Source organism: Oryctolagus cuniculus, chromosome 14 (genome assembly GCF_964237555.1).
Source record: "Oryctolagus cuniculus chromosome 14, mOryCun1.1, whole genome shotgun sequence".
In the NCBI taxonomy this organism is placed as follows: domain Eukaryota; kingdom Metazoa; phylum Chordata; class Mammalia; order Lagomorpha; family Leporidae; genus Oryctolagus; species Oryctolagus cuniculus.
In genome coordinates, this window is record NC_091445.1 from 83323341 (window position 1) to 83341334 (window position 17994).

General features: G+C 37.9%; 1 protein-coding gene across 3 annotated transcripts in view; it reads left to right on the top strand.

Annotated features, from left to right (window-relative positions):
- Positions 1 to 17994, top strand: part of IPO11 (importin 11) — a 217450-nt gene that overhangs the window by 87837 nt on the left and 111619 nt on the right. For 2 of the 3 annotated variants that reach the window (XM_051853725.2, XM_051853724.2), the window contains exons 14-19: positions 1113 to 1160; positions 1845 to 1950; positions 10875 to 11001; positions 15321 to 15354; positions 15546 to 15586; positions 17156 to 17272. In XM_051853725.2, the coding sequence (XP_051709685.1) occupies positions 1113 to 1160; positions 1845 to 1950; positions 10875 to 11001; positions 15321 to 15354; positions 15546 to 15586; positions 17156 to 17272 (473 nt within the window). Of the gene's footprint in view, positions 1 to 1112; positions 1161 to 1844; positions 1951 to 10874; positions 11006 to 15320; positions 15355 to 15524; positions 15587 to 17155; positions 17273 to 17994 lie in introns of all 3 variants that reach the window. The other variant, XM_070056753.1, reaches the window with a different exon arrangement.

Genomic DNA, 17994 nt, shown 5'->3' on the forward strand with positions numbered 1-17994 from the left:
AAGGAAGAGAATGTCCCGCAGGGGAGGAGCTTCTCGACCTTGTTCCATAGTAAGGGGGTAGCTCATCTTTTAGGCTTTTGTTCTGTCAAAAACTAAGAATGTTTTTGCTGAAATTATAAGCTAATAGGAATAATTAGCTATCAGTCAACTTCAGTATATTAACTTACAAAGATAATATGAGTACTGTTATAATTTCATATGGCTTGATTGGGAATGTATACTTAGTTATTCGTTTTTAATACAGGTTTACAGATTTTGAGAATAGTTATACTATTTAACTTACTTTGTTTTGTTAGTTTTTGACCGTTGTTTTCTCTTTTCTCCTGTTTATTTTTTTAAGCCACTAGAGGAAAAGACAGGCTGTTTAGATAATATTCTGGGGTGCTGCCTGCTATATTTTCAGGGATCTCTGAGTTGAGAATGTTCTTTTTACCTCTGGAGCAATTTGCTCATTTAGGACTATACTTACTGTAGCTTATTGGAAGAGTGAGCTTTAAAATTAATAATTAGCAGTAAAAAGGTGCTTTGACAAACTTGTTAGAAAAACCCCATGTAAGTTGTGTTTTCTGTAGTATCCATGATGCCGTTCTTCCTGAGCATAGTACAGAGACTGCCAACTTTTCATTCTGAAACTTCCATGTTTCCTAGTAGCTATCACTTTCAGTTTGCATTTTCATTTTATTGGCATTCAGTATACTCTCATGACATGGTTCATTTTTTTCTCATAACATGGTTAATTTTTTATTTGCCTTCTTTTCCAAACTGCTTATTCTTTACTTCTCCTGCCCTGGGTGATTTATCTTTTTAGTCTATTTTAAATAATTTTCCTTTATAATAAGAGTATAATACAACGGCTAGCACTTTGTAACATGTATTTTTCTACTTGATTTTTAGTATTTAATTTAAAAATATTTTAATATTTATTACTTTATACTTGTGTTCTTTAATGGTGGTGGTAATAAAATGTTAACTGTCTTTATACTTATATATATGTTTAATATCATGAAATTTATTGTATTTCACTGGATCAGGAAACTCAACTACTATATTTACATTAAAAAACTTATTAAAAACTAGTTTAATTTACATTTCCTGATACTTATTTTTTTTAGGACCCACCAATGTAGAAGATATGAATGCACTGTTAATCAAAGATGCTGGTATGTTAAACTTCAACGTTTTAGAAATGCTTATTTATTCGATAAACTGTTTAAGTGCTGGGAGAGTTGAGATATAAGAGTAAAGTTCAGGACCTTTCTGATGGAGGAGATAATCAAGTAATCAGAAAATTAATTGTAATATTGTGTGGGATGGTTAATGCTAATGTGATAGTAAACACAAGATAGTTTTGGTGTGCATGGGGAAAGACTCCTCAGAAAGTGTAGTATAAGAATGCAAAGGTGAGTACAAGTTAGGTGTGCAAGGAAGAGTACAGGAAGAAGTTTCTAGGAAGACTGAGTGATACAGACACAGATGTGAAGGTCATAGGAATAAAGCACAGTTAGAGTGATTGTTTTGACTTAACTGAAACAGAGAGATTAAGGGTTGTGGTGCTGGATGCTAAAACATTGCCTCTACTTGGAGCAGACATTATTTCCTAATTTGACTTGAATACTTTACAATGAATTTAATTTTCTATTTGAAAGGAGTAAGGAGTATTTAGGAGGAACATGGAGTAAAAGAACTTGATGTTTTTAAAAATGTCTATTTAAATAATTTCCATGGTTAACATATTTTTCCCTTAATTAACAGATTGTATGTTTCTAAAATGTCCTTAAAGTTTAGTTTGTTACATTGCCCAGGGTGTGAAATCTTTAATTTTTCAAAAAATCTTTTCTTCCCAGTATATAATGCCGTTGGATTAGCTGCTTATGAGCTGTTTGACAGTGTTGACTTTGATCAATGGTTTAAAAACCAACTTATTCCAGAATTACAAGTCATTCATAATAGGCAAGTATGAAGTTTTATGTTTATTATACACTTATTTGCCATATTGATTTTCTGATGCAGGCAGAAAGATACTAAAATTGAGTACAATTTTTTAAATGTTATATTATGACTTAGTAGTTACTGTGTATTGTAGAGTGGATAAAGACCTATTAATACTGTGAATGAAATAGAAGCAAAACAGTTGGTTCTTAAGTTACTTTACTTCAAATGTGAATTGTGATGTTTAAGAAGTACTTTGCATTATTTAAGATAGTTTATAGGAGAAAAGATTTTATGCAAGGCTGAGGGATCCAGATTATTCAACCGGATGGGGGTCCCTTGAGTTCCAGAAAAAAACTGCATAGAAGAAGGACAATTGGAGACTTAACAGTGGGTAGGCCTAGTGTCTAACCAAAGGATGCCCATGAAAGGTAACTATCTAGGGATCATACAAAGAATTCTTTAAGTCTTTGGGGAATTGAGTAGAGTACATACAAACAACATGGCAAAAAGCATTTAAGTACATTTTAGGTTCTTATTGAGGTGGTTAGTTCAATAATCCGGATCCATATGACAGTATTTTTTTTTAACCTATTCTTAAATTATGTATACATTCAAGCCCTTGCTTAATCATTTTAAGTATCAAATGATTAGAATGAAAGGTCTTTTATAGATTTGACAGGTTATTTCTTAGTTTAAAAAAATATTCTGAGGCTTTTTCCCCCCTTTATTTTATTTTTTTTAAAGGTTTTTCCAGGTCTCCCACGTGGGTGCAGGGGCCATCTTCTACTGCTTTCCCAAGCCATAGCAGAGAGCTGGATTGGGAGAGGAGTATCTGGTACTAGAACCGGTGCCCATAAGGAATGCTGGCAGCACAGGCAGAGGATTAACCTACTGTGCCACTGCGCCGGCCCCTCCCCCCATTAAAAGAATGTACTTCTGTTGATTTAGTTCTGTAAGTTTGGTGCCTATCAGAATGCTAAGTGGGACAGATGTTAGTGTAGTCGTTCAGACACTGCTTGGCATGCCCACATTTTGTATTGCAGTGCTAGTTCAAGTCCTGGTCCCATATCCAATCCAGGTTTTGGCTAATACACACTCTGGGAAAGCAGCAGGTGATGACTCAAGTATTTTGAGTCGCTGCAACCCAAGTGGGAGACCCAGCTTAAGCTGTAGGCTCCTGCCTTCAGCCTGACTGAGACCTGGTTTTTGTGGAGACCTGGTTTTTTTTGGAGAGTGAACAAGTGAACGAAAGCTCTCTCTCTTTCTCTCTGCATTTCAAATACAATGATAAAAAAAAAAGACTGCCTAGTATATAGTCCTAGTATATAGTCCAATAATTTATTGCCTAAATTATTGAATGAATAGAATACTAGCATTTTATAAACAGCCATAGAATTGTAGAGCTTGAGATGCTTTAGAAGTAGTTTGAGGGGCTGGCACTGTGGCACAGTGAGTTAAAGCCCTGGCCTGAAGCGCCAGCATCCCATATGGGTGCTGGTTCAAGTCCCGGCTGCTCCTCTTCCAATCCAGCTCTCTGCTATGGCCTAGGAAAGCAATAGAAGATGGCCCAATTCCTTGGGCCCCTGCACCCACATGGGAGACCTGGAGGAGGCTCCTGGCTCCTGTCTATGGTTCGGCCATTGCGGCCACTTGGGGAGGAAACCAGCGGATGGAAGACCTCTCTCTCTTCTGCCTCTCTTACTCTCTCTGAGTAACTCTGACTTTTAAATAAATAAATAAATCTTTAAAAAATATAGTAGTTTTGACCACTAAACAGCTAGTTATCTCTCTGGTTATCCTGTCAACAAGCATTTTCAATATTTGGAATTGACAGTGTCTGTTGTCGTAGATGAATAAAATAGAGTGATTCTACCCTCAGGAAACTAGTAAGCTTGTGATGGAGAGAAAGCCTTCATTAGAAGGCAAATGTGGACTCTAATTATTCCTAAGCCTTTGGGTTTATTTAATTTAAGACCATCACTGTTCAGTACGGTAGCTCTCAGCGTATCACTGTTGTGCACTGGAAATGTGCTTAGTGAAACTGAGAAAATGACTTTTCAATTTTTTTTTTTGACAGGCAGAGTGGACAGTGAGAGAGAGAGACAGAGAGAAAGGTCTTCTTTTGCCGTTGGTTCACCCTCCAATGGCCGCCGCGGCTGGCGCGCTGCGGCCGGCGCACCGCGCTGATCCGATGGCAGGAGCCAGGAGCCAGGTGCTTCTCCTGGTCTCCCATGGGGTGCAGGGCCCAAGCACCTGGGCCATCCTCCACTGCACTCCCGGGCCACAGCAGAGAGCTGGCCTGGAAGAGGGGCAACCGGGACAGAATCCGGCGCCCTGACCGGGACTAGAACCCGGTGTGCCGGCGCCGCTAGGCGGAGGATTAGCCTAGTGAGCCGCGGCGCCGGCCGACTTTTCAATTTTAATTGAAATTGAAAAACTGAAGTTGTGTAAAATATGTATTGGTTACATTAAGATTTCACCTATTTATTTGTACTTAATATGAGCAGTAAAATTTTTAAGATTACATTTTTGGCCTGCATTATATTTCTGTTGGACAGAGTTAATCTCCATCAGTGTTTCTCCAGTATCAATGTACATTTGAACTATCTGGCAGTCTTAAAATGCATGTTTTAGTTCAGTAGGTGTAGATCCAATTGTGCAATTCTTTCATGCTCCCAGAATAATGTGTTGTGGTGGATTCGTTCTGAGAGGAGGAGCCTGGTGGGGGCAAGAGGCGCGGAGTCACCACACAGACCCCGGGAGTCAGGTGAAAGCCAGCCAGAGGCACACAGCCCGCAGACTAGTTTAAATAGCCAAGGCAGCCAATCCGGTCAAGGGGTGGTTTATGCCTTAACCAATCACAGCCTGTTGCCAGGCAGTATCCGAAGCCATCCAATCACAGCTTGTTGCCGGGCAGGCTCTGTTGCCAGGTGGTTTCCCAGGGGGTTTCCAAAGCCACTCCTGAGTAACTGATGCTTGCTTGCCAGCGGCCATCTTGGCATGGCCTTCTCATTCCACCACATTTCTCATTCCCCCACGTATTCCAGACAATGCAGACTCTGGGAGGCAGCAGATGATGACTCAAGTATATGGCTCCCAGCCTCTACATGAGAGGCCTGAATTGAATTCCTAGCTTCCGGTCCTGTAGCTCTGGCTGTTGAGGGCATTTAGGGAATAAACCAGTGGATGGGGTATCTTCCTCTTTTTCTCTGTCCTCTCTTTAACCCCTCCCCCTCTTTTCCCTTTCCCCTTCTCCCTGTTTCAATCTCTTCAATAAAAATTTTTTTCAAATAAAAATTGATAATTCTGTATTTCTTTATTTCACTCTATACAAGTCTGAACTTCCACCTGTATGACTATATTGTCAGTTTTCTTTGAATTTTTATTTATTTATTTGAAAGAGCTAGAGAGAGATACATATCTTCCATCCGTTGGTTCACATCCCAGATGGCCACACAAAAGGCCACAAGTCAGCAGCTTCTTCTGGGTTTCCTGTGTCAGTGACAGGGGCCCAAGGACTTGGGCCATCCTCTGCTACCCTTCCCACGCTATTCACAGGGAGCTGGATCAGAAGTGAAGCAGCCAGGACACCAACTGGCATCATAGGCAGAGGCTTCACCCACTATGCCACACACCTGGCCCCTGTATTAGTCAACTTTGTATTATTACACCTAAAATACCTGCGAGGAGCATCTTGGGAAGAAAGGCAGTTTGTTTTGGCTTACAGTTTTGGAGATTAATAGTGCAGGGCTGTGTAGCCTCATTAGTCTTGTATCTGTTAAGGCTGGAGGAATGAGGGGGGACCTTCACAGGGTGAGGCAGGAAGCTGAGAGAGAAGCTAGGCCACATTTGGCTGAAATAACCATTCCTTTTGCAAGAACTAATTCCCAGTAGACCAGCCTATTAGATGCCATAATTGTATTGTCTACATCCTTAACATTAATCCATTGACCATTAACATTAATCCAAGACTTTAGGGTTTAAATGTCTTAATGAACTTGGGGAGCCAGATCCTGTTCAAATTCTATCAGTGACTTTGTTCAGTAGTTTATACCCCTCTTTCAAAAAATATTATTTATTTATTTATTTGAAAGGCAGAGTTACAGAGAGGCAGAGAGAGAGGTCTTCCATCTGCTAGTTCAACCCCCAGTTGGCTGCAACGGCCAGAGCTGCACCAATCCAAAGCCAGGAGGCAAGAGCTTTTTCTGGGTCTCCCATGTGGGTGCAGGGGCCCAAGAACTTGGGCCATCTTCTACTGCTTTCCTAGGCCATAGCAGAGAACTGGTTCGGAAGTGGAGTAGCCAGGAATTGAACTGGGGCCCATAAGGGATGCTGGCACTGCTGGCGGCAGCTTTACCGACTATGCCACAGTGACTGCCCCTGGTTTCTATGCCTTGAGAGGCCTATTCAAATCCTATCTCCTGTTCTGAAATCTTGAGATACTACTTTACATTCTTTGAGTCCTTAAGATATGTTGTAAATTTTTTGAGGGCAGAGAGTGCTTCTATACATTTTCTTCAATTTCAGGGAGGGATTTATATGATGAGTTATCTTTTAACATTGTAATTTTTAAAGAAAAAAGTTACATTCATTAGTTTTTTACATTTATATTCAGAAATCAATGTTTACCATCTTGCCACTGAAGAATGTATAATGCTGAGAAGATGCTTTGTGAATGGCATTCTAAAACACAAATATTTTAAGCTTAATGAATTTTCTGCTTATCTAGACAATGACCACTTCATTTAGCAAAGATGATCACAAATAAATACATATATGTGTTAACCACAATCCTTTACTACTTTAAAAATATGAACCATTATTTTTATAATTTGAGCCACATTTTGTAATCAGATACTTCTCAAAAAATCAGGGATTAGCTGAAATCATAAGATTACATGAATATTTTATATAAGCCTGAAGATCTCACAGTCTCTGAAAATAATCTTTATGGAATTAACAGAATTGGACTAGAAGAATTGAATATAGAAATTCTCACCCTCCCTTTTGTTTATTAAAATGAAACCACCGTTCTGTGGAAAAAGCTGTTATTTGGAAACCCCTCCTACAAATTTTTTGTTGTTGCAGATTTATTTATTATTTTCTTGAAAGGCAGAGTTACAGAGAGAGGGAGGGAGGGAGGGGTGGAGGGGGAGAGAGAGAGAGAAAGAGAAAGATAAAAGATAGATCGATCTTCCATCCACTGGTTCACTCCCAGGTGTCTGCAGTGGCCAGGGCTGTGTCATGCCACAGCCAGGAGCCTGGAGCTTCTTGCAGGTCTCCCATGTGGGCCGTCTCTGCTGCTTTCCCTGGTGCATTAGTGGGGAGCTGGATCAGAAGTGGAGCAGCTGGCTCTCAAACTGGCACGTTTACCTGCTTTGCTCAACACTGGTGCCCAGGAATTCCTTTACTACTACTTTTTAGGACCCTTTAGGTTTAGGGTTTTGGGCATTAGTACTGTTTTTAGTTACTTGAGGAACAGAAACAGACTTGATTTTCTTGTACATATATGGATTACTGAACTGAGACTGTGAAAAAAGAGACGGTGGGGGAGAGGACTCATGGAATTCACGTGAGTACTCTGCAGAGACACTACAATTCCGTAACTTTGGCAACCCAGTGGGAGACTGAAGGAGAATTTGAGCCCACTCTGAGGGCTGAACAGATTCCCTGTGTGGTCCTTGGGAAAGAGCTTCTGATCTCTGGCTCCTGTGGGTATATCACTTGCCTGCTAACTACCTCCAACTTTGTTCAGCTGTGCGGAATTACTTCCCTTTTGAATCAAAAAAATAAAGAGAGAGAGATCTACCACGCCTAACCTGGGAGTGTCACCTTTGGCACACCAAACAGAGCTCTCAGGCCACACCCATCTCAAGCCGCTAAGGCTCCATCAAAAACAGACAGTCCACTTAATCTAGAGTCATAGTATAACAAGAAAAAGCACCACAGTGAAGAAACGAAATATCTCCAATATGACAAATAACAAACGCAAAAACCGAGGTAATAAAAACAAGGAAGTCACCATGACGCCCCCAAATGAAAAAGACACCCCAATTCAAGATTATGAAGATGATGACATAGAAGAAATGCAAGAAGCAGATCTCAAAAAATTGATAAGAACATTAAGAAGTTCTCAAAAACAAATTCTTGAACTACAGAAATCCTTAATGGACAAGATAGAAAATCTCTCTCGTGAAAATGAAATATTAAGGAGGAATCAAAATGAAACGAAACAACTAGTACAACAGGAAACTGTGATAGTGAAGAGAAATAATGAAGTGAAGAATTCAATAGATCAAATGAAAAACACAATAGAGATCCTTACAAACAGAATGGGTGAAGCAGAAGAGAGAATATCGGACTTAGAAGACAGAGAACAGGAAAGGATACAGTCAGACCAAAGAAAAGAAGAGGAAATTAGGAATCTAAAACATATTGTCAGGAATCTGCAGGATACTATTAAAAAACCCAACATCCGGGTTCTAGGAGTTCCTGAAGGCATGGAGAGGGAGAAAGGATTAGAAGGCCTTTTTAGTGAGATATTAGCAGAAAATTTCCCAGGTTTGGAGAAGGACGGAGAAATCCTAGTACAGGAAGCTCACAGAACCCCTAATAAACACGACCAAAAGAGATCCTCACCACGACACGTTGTAATTAAACTCTCCACAGTGAAACATAAAGAAAAGATCCTAAAATGTGCAAGAGAGAAACGTCAGATTACTTTCAGAGGATCTCCAATCAGAGTCACAGCTGACTTCTCATCAGAAACCCTACAAGCTAGGAGGGAATGGCCAGATATAGCCCAGGTACTAAGAGAGAAAAACTGCCAGCCCAGAATATTATATCCTGCAAAGCTATCATTTGTGAATGAAGGTGAAATAAAGACTTTTCATAGCAAACAGAAATTGAAAGAATTTGTCGCCACTCGTCCAGCCCTGCAAAAGATGCTTAAAGATGTGATACACACAGAAACACAGAAACACGGTCATCAATATGAAAGAAGATAAAGGAAGGAAACCTCACAGCAAAAGATCACAGGGAATTCAAAGCATATATTAGAACTTATCTTTGGCAAATGGCAGGGCAAAGTTACCACTTATCATTAGTCACATTGGAACCAACCTAAATGCCCATCAACGGTAGACTGGATAAAGAAATTATGGGATATGTACTCTTTAGAATACTATACCGCAGTAAGAAACAACGAAATCCAGTCATTTGCAACAAAATGGAGGAATCTGGAACACATCATGCTGAGTGAAATAAGCCAGTCCCAAAGGGACAAATACCATATGTTCTCCCTGATCGGTGACAACTGACTGAACACCAAAAAGGAAACCTGTTGAAGTGAAATGGACACTATGAGAAATGGTGACTTGATCAGCATAGCCCTGACTGTTAATGAACAACTTAATACATTATCCCTCTTAGTAGTTTTTTTTTTGTCTGCTCTACTTAATATGACTGGTTTAATTCTGTAATTAATACACAGTTATTCTTAAGTGTTGAAAATTAACTGAAATGTGATCCCTGTTAAACATAAGAGTGGGAATAAGAGAGGGAAGAGATGTACAATTTGGGACATGCTCAAGCTGACTTGCCCCAAATGGTAGAGTTAGAAACATACCAGGGGACTCCAATTTAATCCCATCAAGGTGGCATATACCAATGCCATCTCACTATTCCAAGTGATCAATTTCAGTTCACAATTGATCATAATGAAAGGACTAAGAGTCAAAGGAAGCACATAAACAAGTCTAGTACCTGCTAATACTAACGGATAGAATAAATAAAGGGGAGAGTGATCCAACATGGGAAGCGAGATACTCAGCAGACTCATAGAATGGCGAATATCCTAAACAGCACTCTGGCCTCAGAATCAGCCCTAAAGGCATTCGGATCTGGCTGAAAAGCCCATGAGAGTATTTCAGGCATGGAAAGCCAAGACACTCTGGCAAAACAAAACAAAACAAAACAAAAAAACAACAACCTAAATGAAAGATCTCTGCGAGTGAGATCCCAGTGGAAAGAACAGGTCTTCAAAGAAGAAGGTACCTTTCTCTGAAGGGAGGAGAGAACCTCCACTTTGAATATGACCTTGTCTAAACAAGATAAGAGTCGGAGAACTCAAGGGGCTTCCATAGCCTTGGAAACTCATGACTGGAGCATAGGGAGATTACTGATGCCATAAACAGGAGTGTCAATTTGTAAAGTCAACAACAGGAGTCACTGTGCACTTACTGCTCATGTAGGATCTCTGTCCTTAATGTGCTGTACATTGAGACTTAATGCTATAACAAGTACTCAAACAGTATATTTCACTTTGTGTTTCTATGGGGGTGCAAACTGTTGAAATCTTTACTTAATGTATACTAAACTGATCTTCTGTAAAAAAAAAAGAAGAAATTATCAACTCCCAACTTGACTCTCACTGGGATTAAACATGACAATAGGTCTGATCTGATTTCATCATCATTTAAAAAAAAATCATCTATTATTTTTCACTTTATGTTTGTGTGGGAGCAAACTGTTGAAATCTTTACTTAATGTATGCTAAACTGATCTTCTGTATATAAAGAGAATCGAAAATGAATCCTCATGTGAATGGAAGGGGAGAGGGAGTGGGAAAGGGGAGGGATGCGGGTGGGAGGGACGTTATGGGGGGGAAGGCATTGTAATCCATAAGCTGTACTTTGGAAATTTATATTCATTAAATAAAAGTTTAAAAAAAAAAAAAAAAAGAAGGTGGAAGTGGTAGGGGAACTGGAACTGGAGCCTAACACTCCAGTATGAGATGGGAGTCTTAATCACTGTGCCAAATGCCTGCTCTGCTTTCAAACTTTTATTTTAAACATGCAGATTGAAATTACATTTTATGTTTAAATGCTGAAATATAACTCTTAAAATATCTCACTTCAATTTCATGATTTCCATTTGTCTAGGTATAAGCCATTGAGACGCAGGGTGATTTGGCTGATTGGTCAGTGGATTTCTGTGAAATTCAAGTCTGACTTAAGACCCATGCTTTATGAAGCAATCTGTAACTTACTTCAAGATCAAGATTTAGTGGTACGTAACTTAAATGTCTTAGAGGAGTTATATGAAAGCTTTAACCTGTTTTTATTCAGGAGAGACACTGTCCTTGAGATAATATCATAATCTGTCTCCCTGTTGCTGTTGTTTCTTTGTCCTTTATTTTTGAAGATTTGTTTGCCCTTGAAATTGTTGTTTCTATTAAGAATTTTTCTCTGTGGTATTCACATAATATTCTTGACTGTGTTACTGGAAAATTGATAATGGCTTTTTGTTGCTTTTGTTTCCTTCAGTATGCTTGGCACTTTATTACATAGATTTACTACGGAAGGAGGTTTCATGATTTTTAGAAGTATAAAATTGTATAATCGTTTTCTTTCTTTTGTTTTCGCTATTGGTGGTTTATTTTGTTCCTGAGTGAATATATTATTGACTTAATATATATTTTCTTTAACTTTGGCTTAGATGTGACTCCATCATAGTCTTTTAAAAAGTGAATTCGGTTGTCTTTTCCTGACTTCCAAATGGTTTTTAGATGAAATTGATTCCCTCCAACCAAATCACGCAAAGAGCTTGTCTACTTATTTGCTGTTTCTCACACCGCCCTGTCCCTCCCTCACTCCAGACTTCCCTGTAGTTTTAGTTTGCTTCTGGGTGATTTCCCTGCCTCTCATCAAAGACTTGGTTCACAGCTTTCTCTTCTATTTGCAAGCTGTGATAAGTAAACTACTTGTTGTAGTCTATGAATGAAAACATAATTAGGAAAGTAACATCTTTGAGTTTTCTACTTAAGTATTAACCTTCATTTAGTTCTTTATTGTGTCTGGAATTTATTTTTGACCATGATGTAAAGTAAGGTCCCATTTTTTTCCTTTTTGTTTTTTAAATAAGGACAGCAGTGCTGCAATGATGTATTGAATGATCCTATTTTCTTAGTGGTCTGTTAGGCCACCTTTGCCATATCCCAAATTTACATAAGCATATGAGTCTATTTCTGAACATTGTTCTGTTCCTTTGTTCTGTTTGTTTCTACTTGAATATTGTTTGAATTACAACCAATAGTAGTCTAGTAAATCTTAAACGCTTGGTAGGGAATACATACTTGGAGCTTTGAACACACATAAGAGTTTCATGGTTCAAAAAAGATCAGCTATTATGTGTCATTAATTAGCTACATTATTTTGTGTGGTACTGTTTGTGTTTACACTGTTAATTGACCTTCCTTTTTGTGCTTATTGTTAACTATGTCTTTTAGAGCACGTTAACAGTTCCTCATGCCATAACTTGAGAATTGTCTTAAATTTTATACAACAGACTAAAATACTTCAAAAATTTTTTTCCTACACATTCTCTTCCCTTCCCTCCCCCTCCTCATAGAATATACTTCCTGGCAGATGCTGTGTTGGGCAAGTTTCAGGTTTGAGAACACGGTAAACTGCATTGTAAGTGAGAGGAATCTTGTTTTCCCAGGACCACAGATGGTTCTTGCACTTAAACCTGATGTTTTAAGGTTTCTGAATGTTACAATTGTATCTTTAAATTTCAGAAATTTGAAATAAATTTTTAAATAATTTTGGTTGAGATATTTTTGCACTCCTCAGAGAATAAAACAATGAATAACTGAAAAAAAAAAACAAAATTAGTGTAATCACTCTTTCTTGTGAGTGATTAAATAAGATGTAAACTGTGGTACAGTGCAGAATTCTGCAGTTGTGGTTGGGAAGCAATGAAATGACTGTTTTCATGGGCTTAGTATTAGCAGCACAGGAATAATGAGCCTCCGAAAACAGACAGTGAGTGGCACTGTGAAGGAACAATGAGTGGCACAGACGAGACTGCTGCAGACCTCGTGTCCACGGTGGGAGGTGCAGCTGTCAACTGGACAGAAGTACTGCAAGCTATAATGAAGTTTTCATGCTTGTGCCTTTTTAAGGGTTTCCTAGTTTTGTCCAGTTTTTGTCTTAATGTTTTTGTTTTATTTTTTCTATTTGCCCCTTCTTTGTATCTCAGAAACAGTGCCACAGCTTTTGAATTGTGGACTGGTCTGTGTTTTGAAAGAAGATAGGATGAATTCTGAATTCAGCTACATTCATTGAGTGTAACTTCCTAAAGAAACATAGAATAATCTGTTTGAGACACCAATTGATAACATCAGGTCTACCTAACATATTAAAATGAGCTTTAGAATTTTTTCCTTAATGGAGAAAAATAAACTTAAGGAGCTTTTTATTCCTTTAAGAAACCTATTTATATATATATATATATATATTTCAGAAGAAGTACATGAAAGTATGTGATTGAGTTGATCATGATTTTATTGCAGATTAGAGCAAAAAAGTACCTCAGTACCACCAAGAAGTGGTCATAGTAGAGTAGGAATAGCAGTGTATAGAATAGTGTAAGAGAATATTGCTCATGGTAGTGTCTCTGAGATCTGGCATGAAGTCATGTTTTAGCAATTTTTTTTTTAAAGATTTTATGTATTTATTTGAGAGATAGAGTTACAGACAACGAGAGGGAGAGACAGAGAGAGATCTTCTGTCTGCTGGTTCACTCCCCAAATGGCCATGACGGCCGGAGCTGCGCTGATCTGAAGTCAGGAGCCAGGTGCTTCTTCCCAGTCTTCCATGCAGGTGTGTGGGACTTGGGCCATCCTCCACTGCTTTCCCAGGCCCTAGCAGAGAGCTGGATCAGAAGTGGAGCAGCCAGGACTTGAACTGGCGCCTATATGGGATGCCAGTGCTGCAGGCGGAGGATTAACCTACTGTGCCACAGCGCTGGCCCCTTAGCAAATGTTTTTTGAAAGAATTAGAGGAGGTGAGAAAGGGAGAGAATTCAAGAAGGAAGATGGAATTTTTAAACAGCCAGATTATGAAGTCGTGGTATTATTTCTCCTTAGCAGATTGTTTTTTTACTTTTTCTTAAGTCTCTGAGACACTGCTACGTGCGGGATGTTGAAGTGGTCAAGCATGAGGCCAGCCCAGATCCAGAACTCAAGTGAACCACCCTGACAGTTATCCCAGGGTGCAGTCAGGAGTGACCCTAGCACAGCAGTGTCTGCTTAGTCTTTGACTGCTGTTGACCTGTGGTTTCTTTTCATGTTCTCTGTTTCATGCTTTCGGGGGTCATTGAAGAGTTCCTTATTCCTAGGTTGTGCTTGGTCTCTGCTGTGGAATTAACCTGTTAATTTTTTCATGAGTTTTCTGAGGTTTCATGATGGAGGGGATGGGAGAGTAAGGATAGACTCACAGGCCGAGTTACAGTCTAGAACCAGATCTGAATACTTAGGGTTTCATTCTCCTTCAGACAGTCTGAAAAGTAATGTTTAAAATCTTACTAAGGGAGGATATTCCGTTTCCTCCATTTATTCAGCAATTGTTTACTGAACAACTCTGTGTACGTTTGCTCTTAGGAACTATGGGTTTCATGATGGAATACCTTACATTCAGAGAACTTGCCTAATCTGCATGTCAGAGCTCCTTAAAACGTTTTAAAACTTACGTTCTGAAAAATGGCGGCAAGGAAAAAGTAATCATTACAGATGTGGAAAGTGTCACCCCTAAGAAAGTTATGGCTCTTAGCCAGAAAATATTAATTTTTGGTGTAATATCTTATAAACTAGAATATAGAATTTAGTTATGACTTGGATTTGTGTTATTTTATGGAGAAATTGAAAATATCAGCCCATATCAATTTAGCTGATCAAGTGAGAGGTAAAACTTGAAAGAGAATTAATTAGGACACTGTTGTGATAATGTATGTGATTTGCCTGTATAACATGCTGGTACACAAAGATTATGTGATTTAGGAGGTGGGGAGCTTGTATAACTCTGTTTATGAGCTTGGGATTCATAGACTCTCATATCTTTTGGGTATTTCAGATTTTACTGTCACTGAAATTACAAATAGGAATTTATATTCTTTCTCCTCCCTCTCCTCCTGTCTCCTGAACCCTTCACTTACCCATCTTCCAGCTGGCCCGGCTTCACCTTGTGCCTGCTACTCAACCTTCTCTTTTACTCTGGAGTCACCTGCACATACTTCTCGCTCAGTCCCAGGCTCTCCACATACCTGATGGCAAATTATTTTTCTTGCTGGAAGCACCCATTGGAGTAAACACTCCTTAAGCAAACTATGGGGAACTGAGAAGAGTGGGAATAACACTAACTTTACCTTTACTTTTTCTCTCTTGCTGCAAGCTAAGGGAAGTATCCTTTATTTCTGGATGTCATATGTTCTGTGGCTTTATTAACAAAATGAGTAAAGAAAGTGATTTGGAATAAAATGACATTTAGTAGTTAATGATGTTTAGTAGTTCTATAATGATTGAAAACTCATAGTATACTTTCTTTTAGGTCCGTATTGAAACAGCTACAACTCTGAAGTTAAATATCCTTTGAAAAATATATAAGTGCTTTATTGCAAAGAATTCTAACTTTTGTACTTTTTGAAATTATTTTGCAAAATTAGGAGATAGTTGAAAATGTAGTTTTTGGTTGGTTAATTGCATTTTTTTCAGGTATGTGTTTTTGTTGCTAACTTTATCTTTTGGTTCTCAGTATTCCTTAACTGTCTTTCACCTGTTGATGATTTTGAATTTAGAACAGATCAGTTTCTACCGGTAAGCATATTTCGAGATTTGAAAACAATTTCTGTTCATGTCTTTTGAACGTTGTGTTATTTTACCTCTGAAATTATATATATATGTTATTTTTTAAAGCTTAATTTTAAAGTGTTTTGGATTACTTTAGAGGATATAACTTGTATTTATAGCTATTCAGGTACTTTTATGGTAACAGTCACATTTAATCTGTATATTTTTGTTAGCTATATTATCATCAATTTTAAAGTTGACCACCAGACTTAATTTTTCTCATAATTATAATCTAGTGTTTTCATGTCATGTGCATCTATTACTTTTTAAAGAAAATTATGTATTTATTTATTTGAGAGGTAGAATTATAGACAGAGAGAGGGAGAGACAGAGAGAAAGGTCTTCCATCCACTGGTTCACTCTCCAACTGGCCACAATGGCCTGAGCTGAGCCAATCTGAAGCCAGGAGCTTCTTCTGAGTCTCCCATACAGGTGAAGGGGCCCAACCTCTAGGGCCATCTTCTACTGCTTTTCCAGGTCATATTAGATAGTTGGATTGAAAGAGGAGCAGCTGGAACTCAAACCAGCTGGCGCTGCAGGTGGAGACTTAGCCCATTGTGCCACAGCGCCAGCCCTGCATCTATTACTTGTACTCCTTTTGTTATTTCCCTGTATTATGTGTGAATATATTTCTGTATCCTACACCAGATTGCAAGTTGCTTGAAGAACAGATGACAAATCATAGACATCATTCAACCTCTGTCACCTAGAGTGTTGTTTTTACATAATTGGTATTTATTAAACACTTGCCAAATATGTTAAGAAGCTTGAGGGGGTGGTGTTTGTATTTCCTAAGAGGAGTATATGAGAAGAAAGTTAAATGATAAAATATCTGTTTGTCCTTCTTTGAGTGGCAAGGATGGGAAAACTTGTAGAGCGGTGGTTTTTCTTTAACAAAATTATCACTAGTAATTTTTGGATGAAAGAAATATGTTTGATATATTTTTATAAACATCAACTAGTTATCTGAAAGAACACAAGTTTAAGTAAGTGCTTGTGATTTATAAGTTTCTAACATAATTTTCTTAATGTAGGAGTTGAAAACCAGGCAGATGATGTTTGTTTGCTGTTTTCTAATAAATATTTATCAGTTGTATAACAAATGTATAGCTACAAAAACTTATATCTCCATGCAACATATGTTAAGTGCCATGGCATTTAACTGCCACGTGAGTGAAATATTGGTGTTCTTTTTGCTTTAATGAGTAAATTTTGCAAAAGAAAACATTTTGTATTGTCAACAGGTCTACATGAAAGCCTTAGTTAATAGTATAAGATTTAAATATTCACAATTTAGACACTCTACTATATGTTAACTCAGTTTATAGATGAATTAAATTGTGAAGTGGACATATTTAACAGCAGTAAAGAGAAGAATCACTTTGATATTGACAGCTTGTACAATTTAAAGTCTAGTAATGCTAACATTTTAGCTTTCTGTTTATTTCTTTGACATTATGATTTATGTATTTTTTCCATCTACATCTATGTAGAGATCTTTACATTTCTATTCCAAATTTTTTTTTATATTTGCAGTATTTGGAAACCATGTTCACGCTACTTTTTCAACTACTGCAGCAAGTTACAGAGTGTGACACAAAGATGCACGTTTTGCACGTACTTTCTTGTGTGATTGAAAGAGTCAACATGCAGGTAATTTAAACATTAAAATTGGATCAACAATGTAGAGACGTTTAGAAAGCAGAATGTTCCATGTTTTAGGCACATTTATATTAAAACTTCTCAAAATACGGTGTTTGCGGTGGTAGCCATAACGACTTTTAAACATGCACATTTTCTTATGTGTTATTTTTGTATAAAAAATTAAGTGTATTTTGTAGTCAAGGCCATATTATACCCATATTATAAAAATGACGTGTAAGGCTCTTAACAGTTATATTAATTTGCTTCCCTGTAACTCCTAATCTTTGTAAAAATTCCTAATCTAGGAAACCACAGTGTAATTACCTGAGTCTTCTTACATACCTTTCTTTGAAAAGTGCTGAAATAAATCTGTAAGGGATTAACAAAAGGTAACTGATTGGGAGTTCACACTCTTAGAGAGCTTGCTCTAGAATTTGTTGTTTGTGAATTTTGGCACCTTGAGCCTATTTATTAATTCTAAAGCAGTTGTTGAGAATGGTTATCAGTTATTAGGTAACAGCCTACCAGTTTATGTGCTAAGAGCTTTGTATATATTTATCATTTAATCCTCTTTTATTCTGATATCAACTTTTAAAATGTCCACATATGAGAGACAATAAGTGGTATTTGTCTTTCTGTATTTGGTTTATTTCACTTAGCATAATGTCCTCCAGTTCCATTCATTTTACTGCAGATGACAAGCTTTCATTTTTGTGAAATTTCTTTCACAT